The 21,117-nt window shown below is 46.4% G+C and overlaps 1 protein-coding gene across 6 annotated transcripts in view; it reads left to right on the top strand.

Annotated features, from left to right (window-relative positions):
• PRRC2C (proline rich coiled-coil 2C) overlaps nucleotides 1-21,117 on the top strand; it is a 1,565,218-nt gene that overhangs the window by 1,473,838 nt on the left and 70,263 nt on the right. For 4 of the 6 annotated variants that reach the window (XM_069641251.1, XM_069641250.1, XM_069641252.1 and 1 more), the window contains 2 exons: nucleotides 18,161-18,290; nucleotides 18,664-18,900. The exons of the other annotated variants lie outside the window; for them this stretch is intronic. In XM_069641251.1, coding sequence (XP_069497352.1) covers nucleotides 18,161-18,290; nucleotides 18,664-18,900 — 367 coding nt within the window. The remainder of the gene's footprint in view (nucleotides 1-18,160; nucleotides 18,291-18,663; nucleotides 18,901-21,117) is intronic. 6 annotated transcript variants of the gene reach the window in all.

Raw genomic sequence — 21,117 nt, 5'->3', positions numbered from 1 at the left:
GGTCTGTGCGGTGTAGGCCTTGAAGAATCTTCTGGAAGCCTCAACGAAGAAACTCAATTAAATTCGCCCTTGAGGGTCACTGAAGAATCTGAAAAATGGGTCCCCGTTAATCGGAAGGTTGATGGATGGAGCATAGGTGCTCAATTGACTGAAAAATAGAGTAAAACTCTCCCAAAAAGCGAAAAACGCAGTAAAAGCTTGAGCCAAACACGAGGATTCTCAACACTTGAACGTGCGGTAAAAATCTGAAGATGGCTGCCAGAGGAGGGGCTTAGGTAGAGGGCTGTCATTGGCTGGTGGCAGTATGACCCAGAGCTCAGTGATTGGTTGTTAGGAGAAAGACAGTTCAGAAATTAAACTGATTTTTTTCTTTTAACATGGATTCCCAGACTGACAGGGAATATTCATGCGCTTTTGGGTACATGCCGGACCCCATGCTGGTGAAGTTTTACTTGACTTCAAGAAGTGCTTCAGCTCAACTAGACTTTGTTCAAATGACATTGGCTGTCCTGGCTCCCTGAAACTCTTCTATCGTCTGACTTTGTGCTTTAACTATCCCTCACCAAGTCACACCTTCCGTAACTTGTGTAGGTGGGAAAGGGTTAATTTACTTTGCCTTGGGGAGGTTAAAAAAGCACTTTCTTGCTTAAGAATATTTGTTAACCATTGTTTTATTCCTTTATCTTTTCCTTTTGACACTAACCTCAGTATTGCTCTAAATGTGCCAGTAATATATCACTATCCTCAGTGTCATAGTTATTTAAGTCGCCTTAAGGGTTTAGGAAGGATGTGTGCCATCCCAAATGGGTATTTACTGATTTATTGAAACTGAATGTGTATTTTTGAAGTATATTATTGTTACATAGTTTGCTCCCTTCAAAAGAAGGCTTAGTCAACTGACTGTCAAATTAATAAATAGTTGTTTAATCAAGAAAACTTGAGTGTAAGTGTTTATTTGGATACTTGTCACTTTGAATCTCTTTGTGATAACCCTACAGCTCACATTGACCCCTGAGATTAGCCTGGCTGCTCAGTCACTCTACCAACTTGCGTAGTACATGTTTTATACCAAAGGTTGGGTTAACTATTGCCAAGAGGACAAGGCTGGTGCAGTCTCCCACAGGGTACTGCATACGATCTTACATAACACCCAGACTTGTTGCAGTCTCCCACAGGGTACTGCATACAATCTTGCATAACACCCAGACTTGTCCGTAAATGACCCCATCTTCATAATCCACAAGGTCAAAGTTGTCATCAGAACACACCCTAGGTTTTCACCTAAGTTAATTTGAAGGTTCCATGCTAATCAATCCATGGAACTCCCTTCCTTCTTTCAAAATCCTTATTCAAGGTGTATCGGTTTATCTTTCCTATTTCAGACAAGATAGCACACTCAATTCATGCCATGTCTGACTCATCTGTTGCATCTCTAGAGTACTGCGGAGGAAAACCAGCTTCGATCTTTAAACTGTTTTCTATATATACTCCTAAAAGAAGCACCAAGTCTTTATTGAATGTATCTCCTTGTATTACTTAAATCAATGTTTCAGTCCTTATGGGTCAGCCCTTCAGGATGACCCGTGTTTCGGCTTCTTAGCCTTTTTCAAATCCGGTTTTCTTCAAAATGTGCTAATTATTTACAACAGTGTGCAAGTGACAGAAATCGGGGGTTGGCAGTGAGGAGGATTTGCAGGGTTTGGAAAGAGACAAAATAATAAAAACAAATATTATATATACCTTTTATTATTGTCCCTTATCATATGTTATGAACATTTGTCTACACGTTCACCCTCGTTTTACTCATGCTCAAAATAATTGCATTTAGTTAGTCAAACAAATAATGCTTAATCGTAAAAAATAGCATATGTTTACTTGAGGAAGCATAGCATTTGCTGCTGGATTGTTTTTATTCCATTCTCTTTTCGTTTGCCGCATGTTATTGGGATAATCCCACTTGCAACAAAATGCATATTCATGTATCTAATATTAGCCCAATTTACAGGAAAATATTCCTTCACTCATCCTTGATTTCACTTCACATTCTAATAAATTACGCTGCATTTACGTGTTTGTCAACTATGTTCTTGCAGTGATCAAAAGTTATTGTTTACTTTTGTGGAGCCCCAAATCTGATCCAATGTGTTTCAAATCCATTACTCTTACCTGCTTATGCTGCTCCAGGTTAATTGCTTGTATCCGTTCACTTTGGCTCTCGTATTCTAAGCGAGCAGACAGTGCCTTTTCCCTAATGTTGCCGGTCGTTTCCTAGGTGATCTGGAAACTACCACCATCTTCGTTTTCTCCTTCATCGGCTGCTGCCATATTTTGCTAAGCCGTTTCAGGTCCCTGTTAAATTGGTAGAAGGCATGCCCAATTCGCCATTTCAATTTGATTATATTATACATTATCGTTACTAATTTTCTATAAAGTTATCCTTCATTTGTTTAATCATACATTAAATCGTGCATCTTCTTTAGTGCTTTAATAATTATACTCCAGGTCAGCGCTTACAAAGTTTTAAAATCTAAGAGATAATTTCTAGGACAGTGTTCACGTTTTTAAATGAACTCTTAGCGTCCAACAACACTCTCTTGCAAATTATATTTAATAAAACACAAAATAAGATGCACAATTTATTTAATGCAAAGTAAAGTCAATTTCACTTTACTGCTCTGGGAAACAGTAGTTGTTCCCAGAGAAGGTATTTAAACCTTGGGAAATCTGGAAGACTTCCCTGTGGCACTGCACTGAAGATGCTTTGTGACACAATTGTAAAAGATGCCAACGGAGTTGGTTAGACTCCATAACCAAAAAAGAAACCGTGTATAAAATCACATTAAAATACATGAGAGAGTGGGGGGGGGGGGGAAGGGTCACACACTCTCCAGGTAAAAAATCAAGTCCTCAAAATCCAGCAAAGTAGCTGGGGGTCTCTAAGGTGGAGGGAATTAGCACATTTTTGAGAATACTCCCTAACACAAGGTAAGCAGATATTTCTGGAGCTTTTCGACATCAGTACGGCTTTTGACCATGTAAACAGATTAGTTTTATGGAAAGGTTTACTTGATAATGGTTGCCCGCTTCCATTGATGGGGATTGTGGAGGCTCTCCATGTGGGCACAATGATTAAAGTTAGATTAGATGCCCACGGATCTTGTATGTGTTGGATGGAGACAAATGAGGGTTTGTGCCAAGGTTGTGTCCCGGCACCCTTCCTCTTTTGTTTCTATATTAAAGGGATATTAGCCAGTTGGAGCCTTGACAGGACTAACCCCCCAGGTTGGGTGAGGTTAAAATACAACACCTAATGTACGCAGATGACATGGTCATCTGCGACATGACTCCAATTGGCCTATAGAGAGCGCTACATGCGGTGGAGGAATTTCTGGACAATTTGGACCTCTCCATAAACGCAGCAAAATCAAATGTATTGGTGTTTAATGGGCGGTGGATTAAACAGAATAATTTTTGGTGGACCTGGGGGGGGGGGGCTGTTGCTTTGAGGTAGTTAATAAGTATGTATCTAGGATCCTTCATATATGATAAAAAGGGAGTGGGGCATGGCTTGGCGTCGATGGCGAGCGGTAGCTGATCTGCCGAGCTCCGGCCGAGACGCCGTTTCCTGATCCTTTTTCTCCGGCCCATGTGAGGCCCCAGCCCTCGCAGAAGAACATGCTGTTGGGGGAAGCGGTCCTGCATCTGAACCACCATCGGGCCCACCGAATTGGACCTCCTAGACGCCACCGTGGCCCTAAAACGGCTCTCTCCCCCCCGCTCCAATCGAATCCAAGATGGCGTCTCGCATCGCATAGCGGAGCCTCTGAGGGGAACCCCTCCCCCAACGGACTCCCAGGCCTAGTGGGGTGAAGCAGAAGCCCGACAAGGAGAACGACCCCCCCCCCCGGGTGCCGCCCGTCTGACACCAACAGAAGACTGGCCTGGCTCGGGTCACTCCACTGATCCAGCCCCACAAGACAAGGTGCGTGAGATCTCGCATCACCTGAGTAAGGGGCCTCCTGCCTACCCCTACTCTTCTGATATCCCCCTCCGGGGGCCGCACACCCGGACATGGGGGCTGGCAAAATACAGCCCACGGCCCGAAGTCCAGCTTAAGAAGAAGGCCTTGTTAGCAACCCCGCAAGCTACCTAACTTTTGAAGCCCAGGACATCCACAACCATCACCTCAAGATGGCCGCCAAGAACAAGACCAGAGCCGCCACCATGGACTCCTTTGTTTCCACCAAGGTGAAGACCCCCCACTCAAGCCAGGGCCGGCCCCTCTGAAGTCACCCAGGCGGGCGAAGGGGTGGCCGCCGATAACCACTCTCAGATACTTGATGCCATAGCTTCACTAAAAACGCATATAGACACTAAGATCGACAAATTCAAAATAGACATTCAACTAATTCGCCAGAACGCTCGCAACTTAGCTGAGAGGGTCACAACCGTCGAACAGTCAACAGAGGATACATCTACGGCCACCACAGCTATGAAGTCAGAAGTCGCCCTCCTGAGGAGGAAAGTCGCCTTCCTGGAGGAAAGGGCGGAAGAGGCCGAAGGCCGGGCCAGACGGGGCAACATTAGGATCCTGGGTGTCCCGGAGGGGAACGAGAGGGCAAACATGACATCCTTCGTCGAAACCCTTCTGCTGCAAGAAATTGGGGCCGGCAAACTGACCCAGGGATTTTCGGTCGAAAGGGCCCACAGATCCCTCCAGAGGTGCCCTCCCCCTGGATCGAACCCCAGACCTATAATTGCTAAGATACTGAACTTTCAGGACAGAGAAACTATCTTAAGGCGATCCAGGGAGGGTGGCCCCATCGAAAGAGGACTCCAAAATCTCCATCTACCCGGACTATACGCAGAAGATGCAAAGAGAGAGGAATTCATTTGTCCCGATAAAAGCTAGGCTCCGCCAACTGAACCTAAAATACAGACTACTATACCCGTCACGCCTAAGGGTCATCTATAAGGAGAGAGTGGTATTCCTCGATAACCCAGAAGCAGCCAACATGTGGCTAGAAGATAATAACCTGGCCGATGGCAAGGACAACTCACGGACTGAGGCCTAACCCCCTCGGATCCCACAAGCGACCCCCAAGCAACAGTAAGAACCACCACATACGACGCCGGAACACAGAAGGTAATCCAACTTCAGTTTATCATTTGGAAACGGCCTTTCTCGGCTCCGCCGCCAGGCCCTTGCCCCACCCCCAGCGTAGAATTCACTCTCTCCAGGCACCCGCCTGACCCAGCTCGCGCCCGACTCCCGGATGGGCTCTGACGGCTCGAGAGCACCTGAGCACCGCGACGATGTTGTAGTCGCTGGGCGCACCAGTTTGAGTTTTGTTATTAGTTTCACTAGTTGTACAGTCTTCATGCTTCTTTCGCCAACCGAGATGGGTCCAGGACTTGACCCGGTAGATCGGAAACCAGTGGTAGCCCCCTCGCAGCCTACTTACTGCGGATTACAGCAGAGCTGGACTCCGGGGACGGAGTCCCGCATCAGATTCGAAACTCGGACCCGATGGCGGCACAGCTCACCTTGATGACATGGAACGTGAGGGGTATGGGCTCATACCTCGGACGTAATCGTATACAGTCCTACCTTAAAAGGAAGAAAGTCTCGATTGCACTCCTTCAAGAAACCCACCTCACGACAGAGGCCATGTCCAAGATTGCAGACCGCTGGGCCGGGACTGTGAGAGGGTCCCCCTACTCCAAATACGCGAGAGGGGTGCTAATATGGATAAGCCCAGATGTGCCCTTCCAGATGGAGGGGTGTGAACAAGACAAAGAAGGGAGATACGTAGTGATTTGGGGCACAATGGAACAGACCCCGGTCTGCCTGGTCAACTCATACTTCCCACATCACGGGATACCGGCGTACCTCACCACAATGATCACAAAGCTGACTCAGCACCGGGACCGCACCTTTATATGGGGAGACGACTTCAACTGCATTGTTGACGCAAGCATGGACAGATTGCTGCCTCCCCCCCACCCGAGCAACCCCGCACCCCTGGCCCTGAAGGAAACTCTGGAGAAGCTCAATCTGGTGGATATCTGGAGGGAACACCACCCGGCCGATAGGACTTACCCCCACTACTCGGCTCCACACGAAGTCCACACAAGAATTGACTACCTGTTTATCAACAAGGAGCTCGCCCCATGTGCTGCAGCCACAGAGTACCTGGGGCGAACGATCTCCGACCATTCCCCACTGACCATGCTATGGCAGCTGAGGGGCCCCAGACCCCCGATCCCTATGTGGAGGATGCCGACTGCGGCACTTGAAGACCCCGAGTTCAGGGAAAACCTGGCCAAAAAATTGGAGGATTACCTGGAAATCAACATGGGGTCGGTATCCTCCTGGAGCACATTATGGGAAGCTATGAAGGTGGTTACCAGAGGAGAAATTATATCGAGAGCCGGCGGAATTCGCAGGCAATTGAAGATAACGCTTGAAGCACAAGAAGCAGAGATCTCCCGACTAGAGTCTACCCATGACAACTCCACAGAGGCCGAGAACAAATTGAAGGAAGCCCGGGCAGAATGTCAACAAGCTTGGGAAAGACTGGAGAAATTCGATTTCACCACACACACCATCAGATCCCACAAGGAATCGGACAAACCAGGGAGGTTACTGGCCTGGCTCTGCAAGCGGGAACACCCCAAACACCTCCCAACGGAGATACGGGACGCCAATGGGACATCCCACACGACTCAGCTGGGGATCAATGACGCCTTTGCCAGATTCTACACCAAACTGTATGCCCACGAGGAACAAATTCCTACTGAAGACATTATAGACACACTTGAGGAGATAGAACTCCCCCGTGTTTCACCCGAGCAGAGAGATGAACTGGAGATGGAGATCACTCTTGAGGACGTGCAAGGGGCAATCGGGTCCCTCTCTAACAACACAGCCCCTGGCAGCGACGGCCTCCCACCTGAGTTTTACAAAACGTACGAGCCCATCCTCACCCCAGTTCTGCACGAGGTCTACCAGGAGGCATACACGAACGGGGTTCTCCCCAACACCATGAAAGAGACCATAATTGTTCCCATGCTCAAGCCGCACAAATCACCCACCGACTGTGAGTCCTACCGCCCTCTGGCCATGCTAAACTATGATGCCAAGATTCTCACATCCATATTAGCACGCAAACTGGCCAGAGTGGTGGGATCCATCGTCCATGAGGACCAGAACGGATTTGTGCCTGGGCGCAACACCACAGCTAACCTAAGGAGGCTACAACATGTAATGGCCGAAACATACGAGAGAGATGAAGACCTGGCGGTGTTGTCGCTCGACGCTATCAAAGCCTTCGACTCCATATATTGGGAATGGATCAGGGACGTCTTGAGAAGATTCGGCTTCGGAGGGGCCTTCATCAGGTGGATCGAGGTCCTCTATAATTCCCCAATGGCAAGAGTGAAAACGGGAAAAATGGTATCAGCAGCCTGGGAAATACAAAGGGGAACGAGACAGGGGTGCCCGCTATCGCCCATGCTGTACATACTGGGCCTGGAGCCGATCGCACTATACTTCAGGCAGCAGCTCTTCGACGCTGGCATCATGGTGGGCAATGTACACCACATAATATCTCTATACGCAGACGACGTTCTCCTATACCTAAGAAACCCCGAAGTTAACGCACCGACAGCACTGGAGGTGCTAGACAATTACGCGAAGTACTCGGGGATCCGATTCAGCAGAAGCAAGTCCTCCGCATTCACCCTGGCGGGCCTACGCAACACATCAGAAAGCGATCTCCCAGTGATAGGAATAGGTTGGCAACTGGTCAAGTTCCGGTACCTGGGGATCAACGTGAGCCACACCCCGCTATTCACGCACGAACATAATACTGAGGTCGCCATCACGAGTCTTCGAGGCTTCATAAAATTCTGGTCCAAGCTCCCATTGGCCATGGTGGGCAGAGCAGCGATAGTCAAGATGATCGTACTCCCCCGTTTCCTATACTTCTTCGTGAATATTTGCCGTTATGTCCGACCGCCCTTCTTCAAGAAACTGGAGGCTATCACCAAGGACTTCCTATGGGGCCCTCACAGGCATAAACTGTTGCTATCCGTTCTGTCCCTGCCACATAAAGAGGGTGGAATAAAGCTACCGGATCTCCAGCTATACTACCTGGCCGCCCAGTTAAGTCGCATAACGAAATGGCTCTCGGACGAACCTTCGGCTGAGACGGAACTACTGAGGCAATCCTCGAACAACGTGATCCCCAAGGAAACCCTATGGCACCCCACACGGCAATCCCCGACCACCTTACAAGTGATTGACCTGGGTAGGAGGATATGGGCCAGGTCCTGCTACTTCAGGCGAGTGCAACACCCATACTCTCCGGATAACCCCATTTTAGCAGATACCTGCCGAACGGATGCAGACCTCTCCACAGCAAGGAGGTGGGAAGAAGCCGGCATATACACATGGGGTGACATGTTTGAGGAAGGGGAATTCAGGGACTTTGAATCTCTTAAGGCCACCGAAGGAATACCCCCAGGCCAGTTCCTCTGGTACCACCGCCTCAAGCAGACTGCCAAGAAACAATGGAACGGCTGGCCGGAGGAACCCTCCCCTGACCCTCTACTTCAAGAAATGCATGACCTCTCGGATGGCTGGAGACCAGTCTCCAGGCTCTATAGCAGACTATGCGACAAACCCAACCCTAAAGGCGAAGCTCTGAGGGCGAAATGGGAAGCGGACCTCGAGACCCCGATTACGGACAAGGAATGGGAAAGAGTGTTAATATTTCCCAAAAAAGTGTCTAGGAATGCTAGATTCGGCCAGATTCAGTTGAGCGTCCTGTATAGGACATACATGACCCCACACGGGTCGCCTCCTTCAACAAGACCTCCTCCCCTGCATGCCCATGGTGTGGGAATGATAAAGCGGATATGATCCACATGTTTTGGACTTGCACTAGGGCGATGACACTATGGTCCAAAGCCAAACAGACTTGCATGGACGCCGGAATGACGAGGTACGAATGGACTCCCGGCGAGTGCCTTCTGGGAAAGTACCCCACACCTAGCAAGTTCAAGCATGCTGTCAGGTTAATGGATATCTCATGCATCCTGGCTAAGAGAACAATTGTGATGGCCTGGAAGGACGCCGTCGGGCCCCAGGCACGAACAATGGCTCAAAGAACTCGAGAGATGGACGGTAGCCGAAACCAGGGCCTGGCAAGAAGGAATCGCGTCAAGCGGCGAAACTGAGAGCGGCACCTTAGAATCATGGAAGGCCCTCCTCAGAGACATACGCTTCAGCGCTGACCACAAGCCCCCCTGAAATCTCGTAGCATCACACATCACACAGCATCACACGGGCACTAATCCCCTGCTCCCAGCCCGAAAGGACAGCCCCTGTACGCGACCCCTCCTGCTTCCTGAAACTCTGGGTCGCTGGCCTTGACCCATCCATCCACTGAAAAGTTTGCTACAACATGAAGACTGTTGTTGTTTTGTTTGTTCCTTCCCTCTTCCCTGTTCCCCCCTTCACCATTCCCTCCCTTGTTTGAATCACTGCTTAATTTCTCATTGTATTGCACGTTTTTTTTTTCTTTTCACCAAAAATCAATAAAATACGTTTTTAAAAAAAAATGATAAAAAGGGAGGGAAAGACCCAGTTACCGACCTCAAGGCAAAGTTTATGGCAGCGACAACCCAGCTCCAACAGTTTGACTTTAAATTTGATAGATTCTCATTCCTTCCGGGTTTCAAGCTGTTCAAACAGCAAATTGTCCCCCAAAAAAATGTTTGGTGCACAAATAAGGGATGATGAAATCGCCTGGTCAAAACTGGAGGTGAAACTCTGGAAAGGGATCCTCCGTCCCCGTCATCAGTGCCACTGGCAGGGATATTGTATGAATTATGGCAGCTTCCTATTCAGACTTGGATTGATTGGGGAAAATTGCAAATTTTTTAAAGTTTTTTGGCCCCTCCATCTGCCTCAATTTGGGAGAGACTTAGCATAACATGTCAGAAAGGCTTGTGTAAGGTCTTGACGGAATGAGGGGGGGTAGATAGTCTGCAACTATTGTCAGAAATAGAGGCCTCAACACAAGACCTTCTAGCAATGCCACATATGGTAAAGCAGAAACTGTTTAGATAAGTGTGGAATCATTTAAGAGAGAATTTAATGAATTATCATTGCTTTGGAGATCACTTTGTTTGGTCAATTAAGTATTACAACAATGTTGCTCTCTACTTGAAAAAGCATCAGTCAAGGTTATTTAGGCCTCAAATTTTGAGACTAAATTTAAACCTACTGCCAACCCAGGAAGTCTTGGGCAAACAAAAGTTCCTAGGGATCAGAGACTTTGTCTGCATTGTGCTCGGGAGGTAGAATACCCTAAAACACTTGTGTCCAATGTCCCGCTTGTGTGTATAAAGGGGACATATTATTCAGTTGACCAACAGAACAAAGGAACAGGATCTGTGGATCAAAATTTTAAACACTAATGAAATGTCTTTGTCAATAAGGCTTTTAGAATTTTTAAAGGCAGGTTCCGCTGAATTTTAAACTTGGTCCTGGTATATGTTAGATTGTAACAATGGATTGTAGATGTTATGTTGTTTTTTAGTTATGTAGGTTACTTGGGTGAAAATTAACTTGTGTAATTTTCTAAGGAATTTGTTAAATCTATATTTGCGAGAATGTGTGAAAAATGCATTTGTACTGTAATGCACAATAAATAAATGGCCTATGTGGACATCCGCTTGTGACACTAAAAACTGTTTTATTGGTGGCTCTCACCTCTGCGCGCAGGTTTAGTAAGCTGCAGGCAATGTCTTTGTGCAAGCCCTTCACCACATTTCACAACGGCAAGGTCAACTTGCGTACTCGCCCAAACTTCTTTCCCAAGGTGGTCTCTCCGTTCCATCTGAATCAGGAGATCTGTCTGCCAGTGTTCTTCCCGAGCCCACAGTCTGAGACAGAGATGGCCGTACATTCCATGAACCTCAAGTGGGTTCTTAAGTTTCATCTCTTTCAGACGAAATCCTTCGGGAAGTCTGATGCATTGTTTGTGAATTTTGGGGCTCCTCCCCCCTCTCTCAGGCTTCCATCGCCTGTTGGATTGTTCTTGCCATTTCGCAGGCATACACAGCTATGAACAAACTGGTTCCTGATGGGATTCATACCCATGCGTTCAGAGCGAAGGCCACGGCAGTCGCGTTTCAGAGTCATGCTTCTCGGAATGTGATCAGCAAGGCGGCTACTTGGGCCACTCCATCGACCTTCTTTCGGCACAACTCGCTGGACACCTTCTCCAGGCACGATGCAGAGTTTGATCAGGCGGTTCTAAAGAACCTTTTCGCTTCATCCTAGATATGAGGCAGGTTGTCACAGCTCCACCTTATGTTCTTGTTCGGTGGAATCGCCCACAAGAATGGAGGAAAGGGGATGTGACGTATAAGTAATTAAAGTTACTTACCCTAGTGACTAGACTATTCATAGTCCATAGTTCTCTTACCTGCATATGTCCCACCCACCTTCCCCCACTAGTATGCCAAGGGCTAATGTATACTAAGAGTAGCCAGGTATTTAAGCATCCAATGTGTTAAGAGGACTGAGGTGAGGTGTCAGAGGGCGGGGCATTCCCGATGCCGCGCACCTGCGCACTATACCAACTTTTAAAGGGGAAAGCTCAATTTTTTGCTGCCAAAGGTTCCGGTACAGTCTACATGTTGAGGGGACGCCTAAAAGGATGCAGGTAAAGTGACTGAGTACTCTAGTCACTACGGTGAGTAACTTAAATGTTGCCGACACCATAGTGGAAATTCAGAACACTTATTGTGATTGCCAGGTATAACTTGGTGGAAATTCTACAGAACACTACAGATCAGTATTTTTCTAAGCCCTCCCAAGAGGACACTTAATAAAATTGCGCTAGCAGATGCACACAGCCAGGAGCATTAGAGGCGCACACAACTGTTGAGATGTAGGATCCAACTGTATCCACCAGATCCATAGGAGGGAACACAGCAGATCGTTCCTTCTGGTTAAAAGAAGCAAAGCTTCCCCTTGAAGGAGAATCATGAGGCAAGCAACTGCACTTCCAGCAGGCTCTTTGAAGTAGTAGCATCCAAGCACACAGGAACAGATAAGGGCAAGAGACTACCAAATGGTGCAAGTCTCCACGGATGCATACACTTGGATAAAGGTGACCACAGCCCACAAATTATATCCTGTGCATTATTCAAAGATCTGGCAGCTTTCCATTCAGTCATGACCAGCCTCACTAATTTTTTGCAGGATTTAGCCTGGTCAGGATCCACACATGTGGATTCCGTTGTTCAAAATCCTCTAAACCCAAATAGAATTAATCCCATCCAGTTATGCTGCCTTTGTGAGCTCTGGGCCAGAGCTTATGTAGACAAACTATCAAACATGGATAGAAAGCAGATACACTGGAAGCGTAGCAAAGCCTGTTTTATAGTTACAGGACTTAAACACAAGGCAACCATTTCCTCCTATTCGGCGTTCAAACTGATGACGATGTCGTAAAATGGCTACACCTCAATTTGGCCCAGTAATACGCTGCCACAATTGTAATTAAGCCATAATGTGTGGAAGACTCACTCAGGGACACTATAGGGCACTTTTGGAGTGCCCCTGTTGTGGTAGACATGAGGACTACCAATGCAGTCCATAAGTGATTCTGTCCCAATTGAGGGTTTTGTCTTGCTAGGGAGAAGAGATGGTCAGGACAACTTTGTTGTAAAAACAAAAAAGTGAGGGTGCTCACTTGGGACTCTCTCCCAACATTAGTCACAATGCAACTCAGTGGGAGTTGTAGCTTTTCAGGGCACAGAGCATGAAGGGTTTTTATTAATCCAATCTGTTGGCTGGACTTTATTTTATAGATAGTTTGCCGGGGGAAAGTACCACCTGAAATAAAGCTACTTGAATGGAAGTAACTTTGATTTTTAAGTGCTAGTTTGCTTGCTCCAGCTAGTGCTTGAAGAGTGTTTAGAGTATGTGTAGGAGGGCACTGATGCAGTATCTTACTGGTGTTACTACAGTGATTATCTTTTACATAGAGGAGTGTCTTTTTTTTTCCAATATTTTTTTTTAACGAAATCCAGGCATCAGTATGCTAGGTTAAATATATTGCTTCTGTTGACCCATTGTTGGGAAAATTTCTCTTCTAGACCACGTTTCCTCAATATTCTATGGACCCCCCACTCCCATCTAGATTTTTTTACTCCTTGTCCTGACTTTTTACGAGAAGTTTAGACTTCAGTTTCACTTCCTGGCTGTTCTGCTAATTTGTTATGGGGTAACTGACTAGTCCTTCAGGCTTGTCAGTATTGGGAAACTGTTTGCCTTTTTTCTTTTTGCTCATCTGTTTGGATACATTTTTCATGTTGCACAAAGCATCTTTCAATGCAGTGCATTGGGGATTCTCTTGTATCCCCCCTCGACTTGTTACTTTTAAATGTGCCTAAAGACACGCTGGTGGCAGCAATTATATCGTTTGCTATATTTTTAGTTCGCATTCAGGTTTACCGTGTTTGGCTACTAACTGTGGCTGGTGTCCTAAAATGGTCATGTCTCGAGATGTTTCACTTGTTCATTGGCCATTTTGTTCTTTGGCCTTCTTCCTGCCTTCTCAGGTCAGGAATTACCTTTTATGGTCATGCATTTACCTGGGAAATCAGTGGATTTCGTGGGCTTGTGCATGGCATGTGTCCCAATCCACATACTGGTGGCAGTATGTCTGGGTGTCCATGCATGAGTCAGTCCCAGAGTGGTCCCTGATTGGACCACTGCTGATGTTCATGTGTGAGGCAGATCTTTATTGGTAGGTTGAATCTGACCACTCACCTGAATTTAGGATGAGAGTCCTGGAGCCATTCCAGCATATCAGAAGAAGATCAAAGTGTCCTGTGTAGCGGTGCAGAGGCAGAAGACCCAAGGACGAATCCTGAAGAGGCCTGGTGGCAATTTCTTGCTGCTGTTCCGGTGGAGTCCTGACTGGCTACTGATCTCAGAAGACCCTTGCTGGTGCTTCATCACTTTGTACTGGTTGGACCAACCAGTCTTGACATTTTCTCACAGTCCTGTGGCCTGGAGCCTTCGGAAGCATCCCTGGACCATTCAGTGGATTGACCTTGCACAGTAGACAAAAACTGAGCTGAAGTGTCACAGTTCTGCGTTTTTAGCCCGGAACTTTGGTGGTCTCCAGCTAATCTTACAAGTTGCCTTCCTGCCATGTTTCAGCATCCCAGCATCGATGGGTCCTGTTCTGGAAAGCTCCCTTTGTCTAAAACTTGTAAGATGCCTGCTGTGCGCGGTGACTATTGCTGGAACCGGACATCCCTGTCTGGTAGTGCCTTGAAGAGTCCTGCATCCGTGCCTGCTGTGTTTCTCTGCTGAAAGGAGTTGCACTCAACTCCTGAACCTGACTGGAACATCGCTTGTGTTAGGCAAGACTGTTTGCAGTATCCTTTGGAAGACTACAGCAACCTTGACCTCCTGGCAATAGGAATCCGACCTTTGGTATAAGTCTGTACTACACAGGTTGGTAGTGTGGCTGAGCAGTCAGGCTTATCTCAGGCGATGTCAATGTGAGCAGTAGGGTTGTAACACAGTTTCACAGTGACAGTTACTCAAATAAACACTTGTACTCACGGTTTCTTGATTAAACAATTATTAATTTAACAGTTATATAAACCTTCTTCAGAAGGGAGCAAAACATGTAACAATTATAATATACTTCAAAACACACTTAGTTTTTCTAAATCATATGATGCACATTGGGGCTGGCACACAGACACTTCCTACACCCTCAGGTGACCTAAATAGCTAGGACAGTGGACATTGATTTAACCCTGGTACATTTAGAGAAATACTGAGATGGGGTGCAACGGGTTAGATAGGGGAAAACCACAAAGCATTCATAAACTGATAAGTACTTTTAAAACACTCTGATGCAAAGTAAATTAACCCTTTCCTGTAGAGGTAGAAGAGTCTCTCAGGGAGCCAGGACAGCTAATGTTAGTTGAGCAAAGTCTAGGGGAGCTGAAGCTTTTCTTTGCAGGTAAGTAAAAGTCTTGCACAATATTTTAAGAAAGGGTTGTAGAAATAAGATTCACTTGAATGGCCAGAAGCTGGGAGACTTGTGAGTGGCAAAGCTCTAAGCAACTCTGCAAGGGCAACCAAGACCGGTCTCAACTGAGAGCAAGTAAGGCTGCACAACAAGAGGGAAGTTCTCTTAGACTTTACAGTACCTTTGGTTAGAAGAAATGGTTCCAGCTGGCTTCTATTTCTGTGTGGCTCTGCAGATCCTGTTGTTCCTGTGCCTCAGTCGTGGGGACAAGAGGGAGGACTCTTGCAACACAGTGGGAAGGTCAGCAGCAGCAATGGGCAAACTTCAATTCAGCGGCACTTCGTGGTTTCAGCTCCTTGCGTCTGACAGCAAATAGCAACACTGTGGTTCTCGGATACCACTTCAGACTTTCCTTGCATCTTGGGTCCAGCACTCTGTTGAGGTGGCTCAGGCTTGGTCAGTCCTTATTCAGGACGTCCAGAAGATCTTCCTGGCGCTCTGCTCCGACATAAAAACAATCCACTCAGTTTGGTGTTCCTCTCTCTGCTACTTCGGTTCCAGCAGCAGCAGGGGAAGTATAGCCAGCTTCGCGAGGATGTCCAAACAAGTTAACTTTGGAGTTGATTGGTCCCACTAACTCAAGGGGAGAAGTCGTCCTTGCTGGACTTCTCTAGTCGAAACCAATTCGGAGCGTCGGCACAGCAGCAGGGCTTCACCGGGCAAACCCAACGGTGCAGGAGTTTTTCCAAGTTCTTCAGATTCCTTCGTCCAGTGGTTGACTCTGCCTTCCAAGCCAAAGGCCGCACCTTTTATGTAGGTTTCTCCCATTAATTCCAGCCTAGCTGTCAATCATACAGGAGGGTGGCTGTCCTTGCCTGGCAGCCAGCCGGCCAATCACCTTTGGGTGCATTCCTGTAACCAAGGGTATTAAGCACAGGGAGTTTCGGGCACCTCCCTCACTTTCTTCCCCTGCCAGACATACTGGAGCCAGAGGCGAGCTTCACTCGTAAATCCCACCAAAGGCAAAACAAACCAAACCGGGTTTGGTGCGCAGAGTAAATCTCAAGAAGGACCTTTCCAGCAAGATCTGGAAAGTAGCAAAAGATTGTTTATGTAAATTTGAAGCTAAGTTTAAATTGTTAATGGACCTTGAGAATGTACATGAATAGGGTTTTTACTTTGGTATTGCTGATGTAGCTGTCACCTGCTTTGCTGTCCTGTTGTACATATTATTCCACGCCTGTGTTTACTTCTTTTTTTTATTCTTTTATCTGTAATGATGAATTTAATGTGTATGTTGGCTTTGTTATTTTTATGTTTTGTTTAGTTTTGTTTTTGTTTTGTGAAAAGTTCTTTGAACTATAACACAATAAAAAAAATATTTAAATGGTGAAAAAAGACAGGACCATTTTGACAACATGGGTGCCTTACTGCAGCTGCGATCGCAGCCTGTGGTAAAAACACACAATGGTAGTAAAAAGTAAACCACTGCCACCAGCCAATAATTGTAGAAAGGGTATCATAATAATGTTACATGAGAAACTAGACAAAGGGGACACTAACCCCTCCAGCACCCTATGGTAAGATAGTGTGTTCTGGGTCTAGAAAGATACAAAATGTAAGTAGTCAATTTCACTTCACTGCTCTTGGAAACAGTAGTTTCTCCAATATAAGGCATTTAAAACTTTGGGAAATATGACTTCCCTGTGGCACTGCACTGAAGGTGCTGTCTGTCACAATGCAAAGATGCCTATGGAGTTTGTCATACTGCAAAATTAAAAGAAACAGAGTCCAAATCACAGAAAAATACATGAGAGAATGGGGAAAAAGGTGTCTCTCTCTCTCCAGGTTAGAAATGAAAAGTCCTAAAGTCCAGCAAAAACAGCTGGGGTCTCTAAGGTAGAAGGAAAGTGGCACAGTTCTGAGAATTCTCCCTAACAGCTTGCACCCGCAGCTCCTGGATCCAACGGCAGGAAAACCTACCTCCATCGATCGGCATATGGCTGGTGAGTAGTCCCAATACTTAAAGGTGCCCCCACCGCCTCCATTATAAAGTTTTTGAAGAACCTAGATTTATTTTACAACTCCATTGCTTTTTAAACAACTTTGGCAAAAGCATAGGAAAAGTACTTTACTTGCCTGTAAACCCCTTTTGCTGACGTCTGGAACTAATCTTCCCATCCACAGGAACACTTACTAACTTTTTCCCAACTTTATTAACGTTGGGAACGTTTGGGCATAAGGTCCCATTCAACTTAGGGTTGGACTTTTAAAGTTAGGCTCTCATTCCTGTGGACTGTTCATGCAATTGCCCTTAAGTGCCAAGGACGAGATAGCTCGTCCTTGGCACTTAAGGGGTTAATGAAGGAGAAAATGTTAGAAGGCATTGAGTGGCGAAATACCGAAATCCCCAAAAAAGGCATTGGCACTGTGGGGGGAAAACCCATGGCAGTTGAAAGGTTAACATTCCTTTCAGGTATTTGGGGTTAACTTGTATGCATTGCTTTGGCAAACCTGTGGCTGTATATATGTTTTATAATTGAAGTTTTGTGTGATAGCATTACCTTCTTGATTCAATTGTCCTGTGTGTTTGGGGCTATAATAAATATAGCATTGTTTTTACTTACTAAGTGTAAACATTGTGTATTTCACTGTGTGTGCTAGCGTACCCCTGACGCCTACTCACTTCGCCTGAGTCTTGACCACTCTCCATATTTTCTTGATTGGTTTGGCTAAACTCCCAGAGCATCACCTGTTCGCTAAAACTAGGGTTTTCTCCTAAACTCTGTCCACCAGGCCAGAGTTTAGAAATCCCTCTTAACACACATCCTATTCAATTCCTTGGGGGATTACATGTTAGTACCCTTCTCAGTTTACCAAAGGGAAGTAATTTCCTGTACAATATAAACCTGCCTTCCTCTAAATGTACTTTTCATCCCTGCACATTTTATGAGAGCTTCTGGGAGACCAGAGTACTGGCTATTTACCACACAAATACCTGCACTTTGTCTATGTAATGTTGATTAAAATAAATGTTTGATGCAGGAATAACCAATTTAAACACTCATTTTCAGTGCAAGCTCTACCAGTCCCAACAGCCAGTCTAGTAAAATGAGCAGCATGAACTACCAGAAGCACCAGTTTACATCGGCCTCTGGCGGGGTGAGAATTGGCCAGCCTTTTCCTGCTCAGTTCCCCCCACAGGTATGTGCACAAGTATGCAATCTCTTGTGGGTTGTACCACATACGTGTCCAGGAACGTTCCATCAGGGAGATTGAATCCCTATTTTGATTTACATTGTTCCTGAATTGCATGGCCCGAAGTGTTTGCATTGAAATGCTGGCATGTGTATTTGGAGTGCTTATGTTAGAATTGTGGTTCCCCTCAGTCTTGTACTCTGCTGAATTAGCTGTGTTGTATACTAAACCCCCCCCTCCTTGAATAATAGAGTTACATGGGCCTGTTCATTTTCCATTAGATGGTTGTATTGAATATCGTCGGCTTTCTAATGGCATGCACCTCCTTGTTGCATTGGGCTACTTTGTAATGGTCACATGCTCGTTTCTTCTCTCTCAGATGCTCCCCCAGCCCAGTCTTGTTCCTCCGGTGGTGAGAGGTCCACATGCGAACACTTATCCAGCTCCTGTTCAGAGGCCTACGATGCCGCTTCCCAGCCAGATGCCCCCAACGATGACCCCAGGCTTAATGAATCACCCTCGCCTGCATCATGTGGCAAGGGGACCTCCAGGGCAAGCCTCTGGAGTCAGAGCCAGCCCTGCCCACCCTTCGATGAAGGCTGAACAAGACTTGAAGGTCAGTGCTTTGCACAAGAGAGCATTCTAGAATGAACCCTGGGTGAGAGTCCCACAGAAGCTCCCTTTGCCCATGGCTGGTCCATGCTGAGATGGATTTCTAGAATCTGGCCTGGTGGACAGATTTTACAAGGCCTCCCTAGTTATAATGAACAGGGGATCTCTGCGGAGTTAGCCAAACCGAGTCAAGGTAAGCGTGTAGCGTGGTCAAGGCTTAGTCTCCGGAGAAAGTGAGTCTGGTCTGGAGTCTAAAATGATTCTACACAGTAAAGCACACTATTTCCAAATGACTATTATAGGCCCAAATACACACTTGAAAAATGTATCAAGCAAGGTAGTAATATCACACAATAGTTAATTATCAAACATATATACAGTCATCTTTTAGGTTTTTAGGAATGCATACGATAACTTGGGCAACTAAAAGAAGGTAAGTAGTGATGCAGTAGAATGAAACTAGTCCACAAGAATTAAGCCCTAAATGTATAAGTGGTGTATGGGTCGTTTTGCCTAAAAGTCACAAAGATTATTCTTAGTAGAGGGGACGGACGTAGGAAGAGTTCTTGCGGTAGTGAAAATGTTTCAGAAAATATTCAACATGTTACAGGTATGTAAAATATTATTTATGCTTTTCAGATACCAGCTTTTAGTTCAGACGATCAAAAAGCGATGGAATGGAATAACCAACGTTTATTCTAAAGAGTACAGGGGTAGGTGAATGCGTTACAATTACTTACCCCTCTGACTCTGATTTTCCCATGTGACTTTGCAGGTGAATTGGGGGTTGCTGTAGGTAAGTTTTGCAACTCTAGGATCCAGTAGAAGATGCCCAGGAGCTGCAGGCACAAGGATTCTTCTGGTCTGTTCCAAGAGCAGACTGCAACCCTTTGCGAAGAAGAAATGCAGAATGCACCAATGCAGACGTCTTCAGGACAATTCAACAGCTACTGCACACAGGCAACAGCTGGTGTCTCTCCAGTCGTGGTTGAAGACATTCCGGAACAGGATCCCTTGATGCTGGGAAGCTGTACCTTGCAGGAAGGCGACTTTCTGGCACGAACTGGCTACCACCGAAGTTCCTGCGACGAATGCGGAGCAGCGATGTTTCTACTGAGGTAGCCTACTAAAGAGCTGGTCATTCCACTGGGTAGACGAGTGACACTTCAGAAGGCTCAGGGTAGCTGTATCCTCGAATGTGTTGACTGGTTGGTCCCACCAGTCCAAGGTTTGAAGCACCACAGAGGGTCTTCGCAGATCATGTAGTCGAGCAGGACTTCACAAGCAAAAGCAGGAAGTGATGCCCAGGCCTCTTCGGAGTCGTCCACGGATCTTCAGTCGGCTGCTCTTCTACAAAGGATACTTGGCTCCAACGCTGATCTGAAGAAATGGTTGTAGGAGTCCTCTTCTTATCCTAACTTCAGACTGGAAGCAAGTTGGCCACCAATGGTAAGGATCTGGACCCTTCAAACAGCCAGCAGTGGTCCAATCTAGGACCACTGTGGGTTTTACTCATGCTCAACACAGACTGTCTGGAACTCCTCCTGCCCCCCTGCCCACCCACCCCTCTCCTCCCTCCCTCTCCCACCCACCCCTCTCCCCGCCCGGCGAAAGAGGTTTTCCTGGGCAAGTGCATGCCCTTATATGGGATATCCTCACATGAGAAGGCAGGAAGAAGGCCAAGCACCAATATGGCCAAAGGACAAGCGGAAAATCTTGTAGCACTAGCCACACTTAGTAGCCATATGTGGTAAACCCAAATGTGAACACTCAATTAAAACATGAACAGATATCTGCTGCTTCCACCAGCTTGTCTTTAGGCACATATATAAGTAACCAGAAATCCCAAGTTTAAAAGACGAGGGTGATGCAAGTATTCCCACTGCACCGTATTGTAAGAAGCTGTGTGCAGTGTTAAAAAGTAACCAAAAAGGAATAAACAGAAAAGGGGAACAGTTTCATGTACTGATAGTCTGAAGTACCGATCAATTTCCTCATGACAAAATGAGCAAATGGCCTGGTGAGTGAAGCAGAAGGCTCCACTTCCCTTAAAAGTCAGGACCGGTTAAAAAACAAAAGCAAAAAATGTTGGGGCTCCATCGAATATGGAGGGAAAGTTACCTAAAGAGAGATCTTTCCAAACAGTCCATATGAGAGTAGCTTAATGTGCACTGTCTTTGGCCTAACCCCCCCAGCTCAGATTTCCTTAGCTTACTCAAAG

Source organism: Ambystoma mexicanum, chromosome 1q (assembly GCF_040938575.1).
Source record: "Ambystoma mexicanum isolate Mex_15411 chromosome 1q, UKY_AmexF1_1, whole genome shotgun sequence".
NCBI classification, from domain to species: domain Eukaryota; kingdom Metazoa; phylum Chordata; class Amphibia; order Caudata; family Ambystomatidae; genus Ambystoma; species Ambystoma mexicanum.
This window is presented reverse-complemented; position numbering and strand designations above follow the sequence as displayed.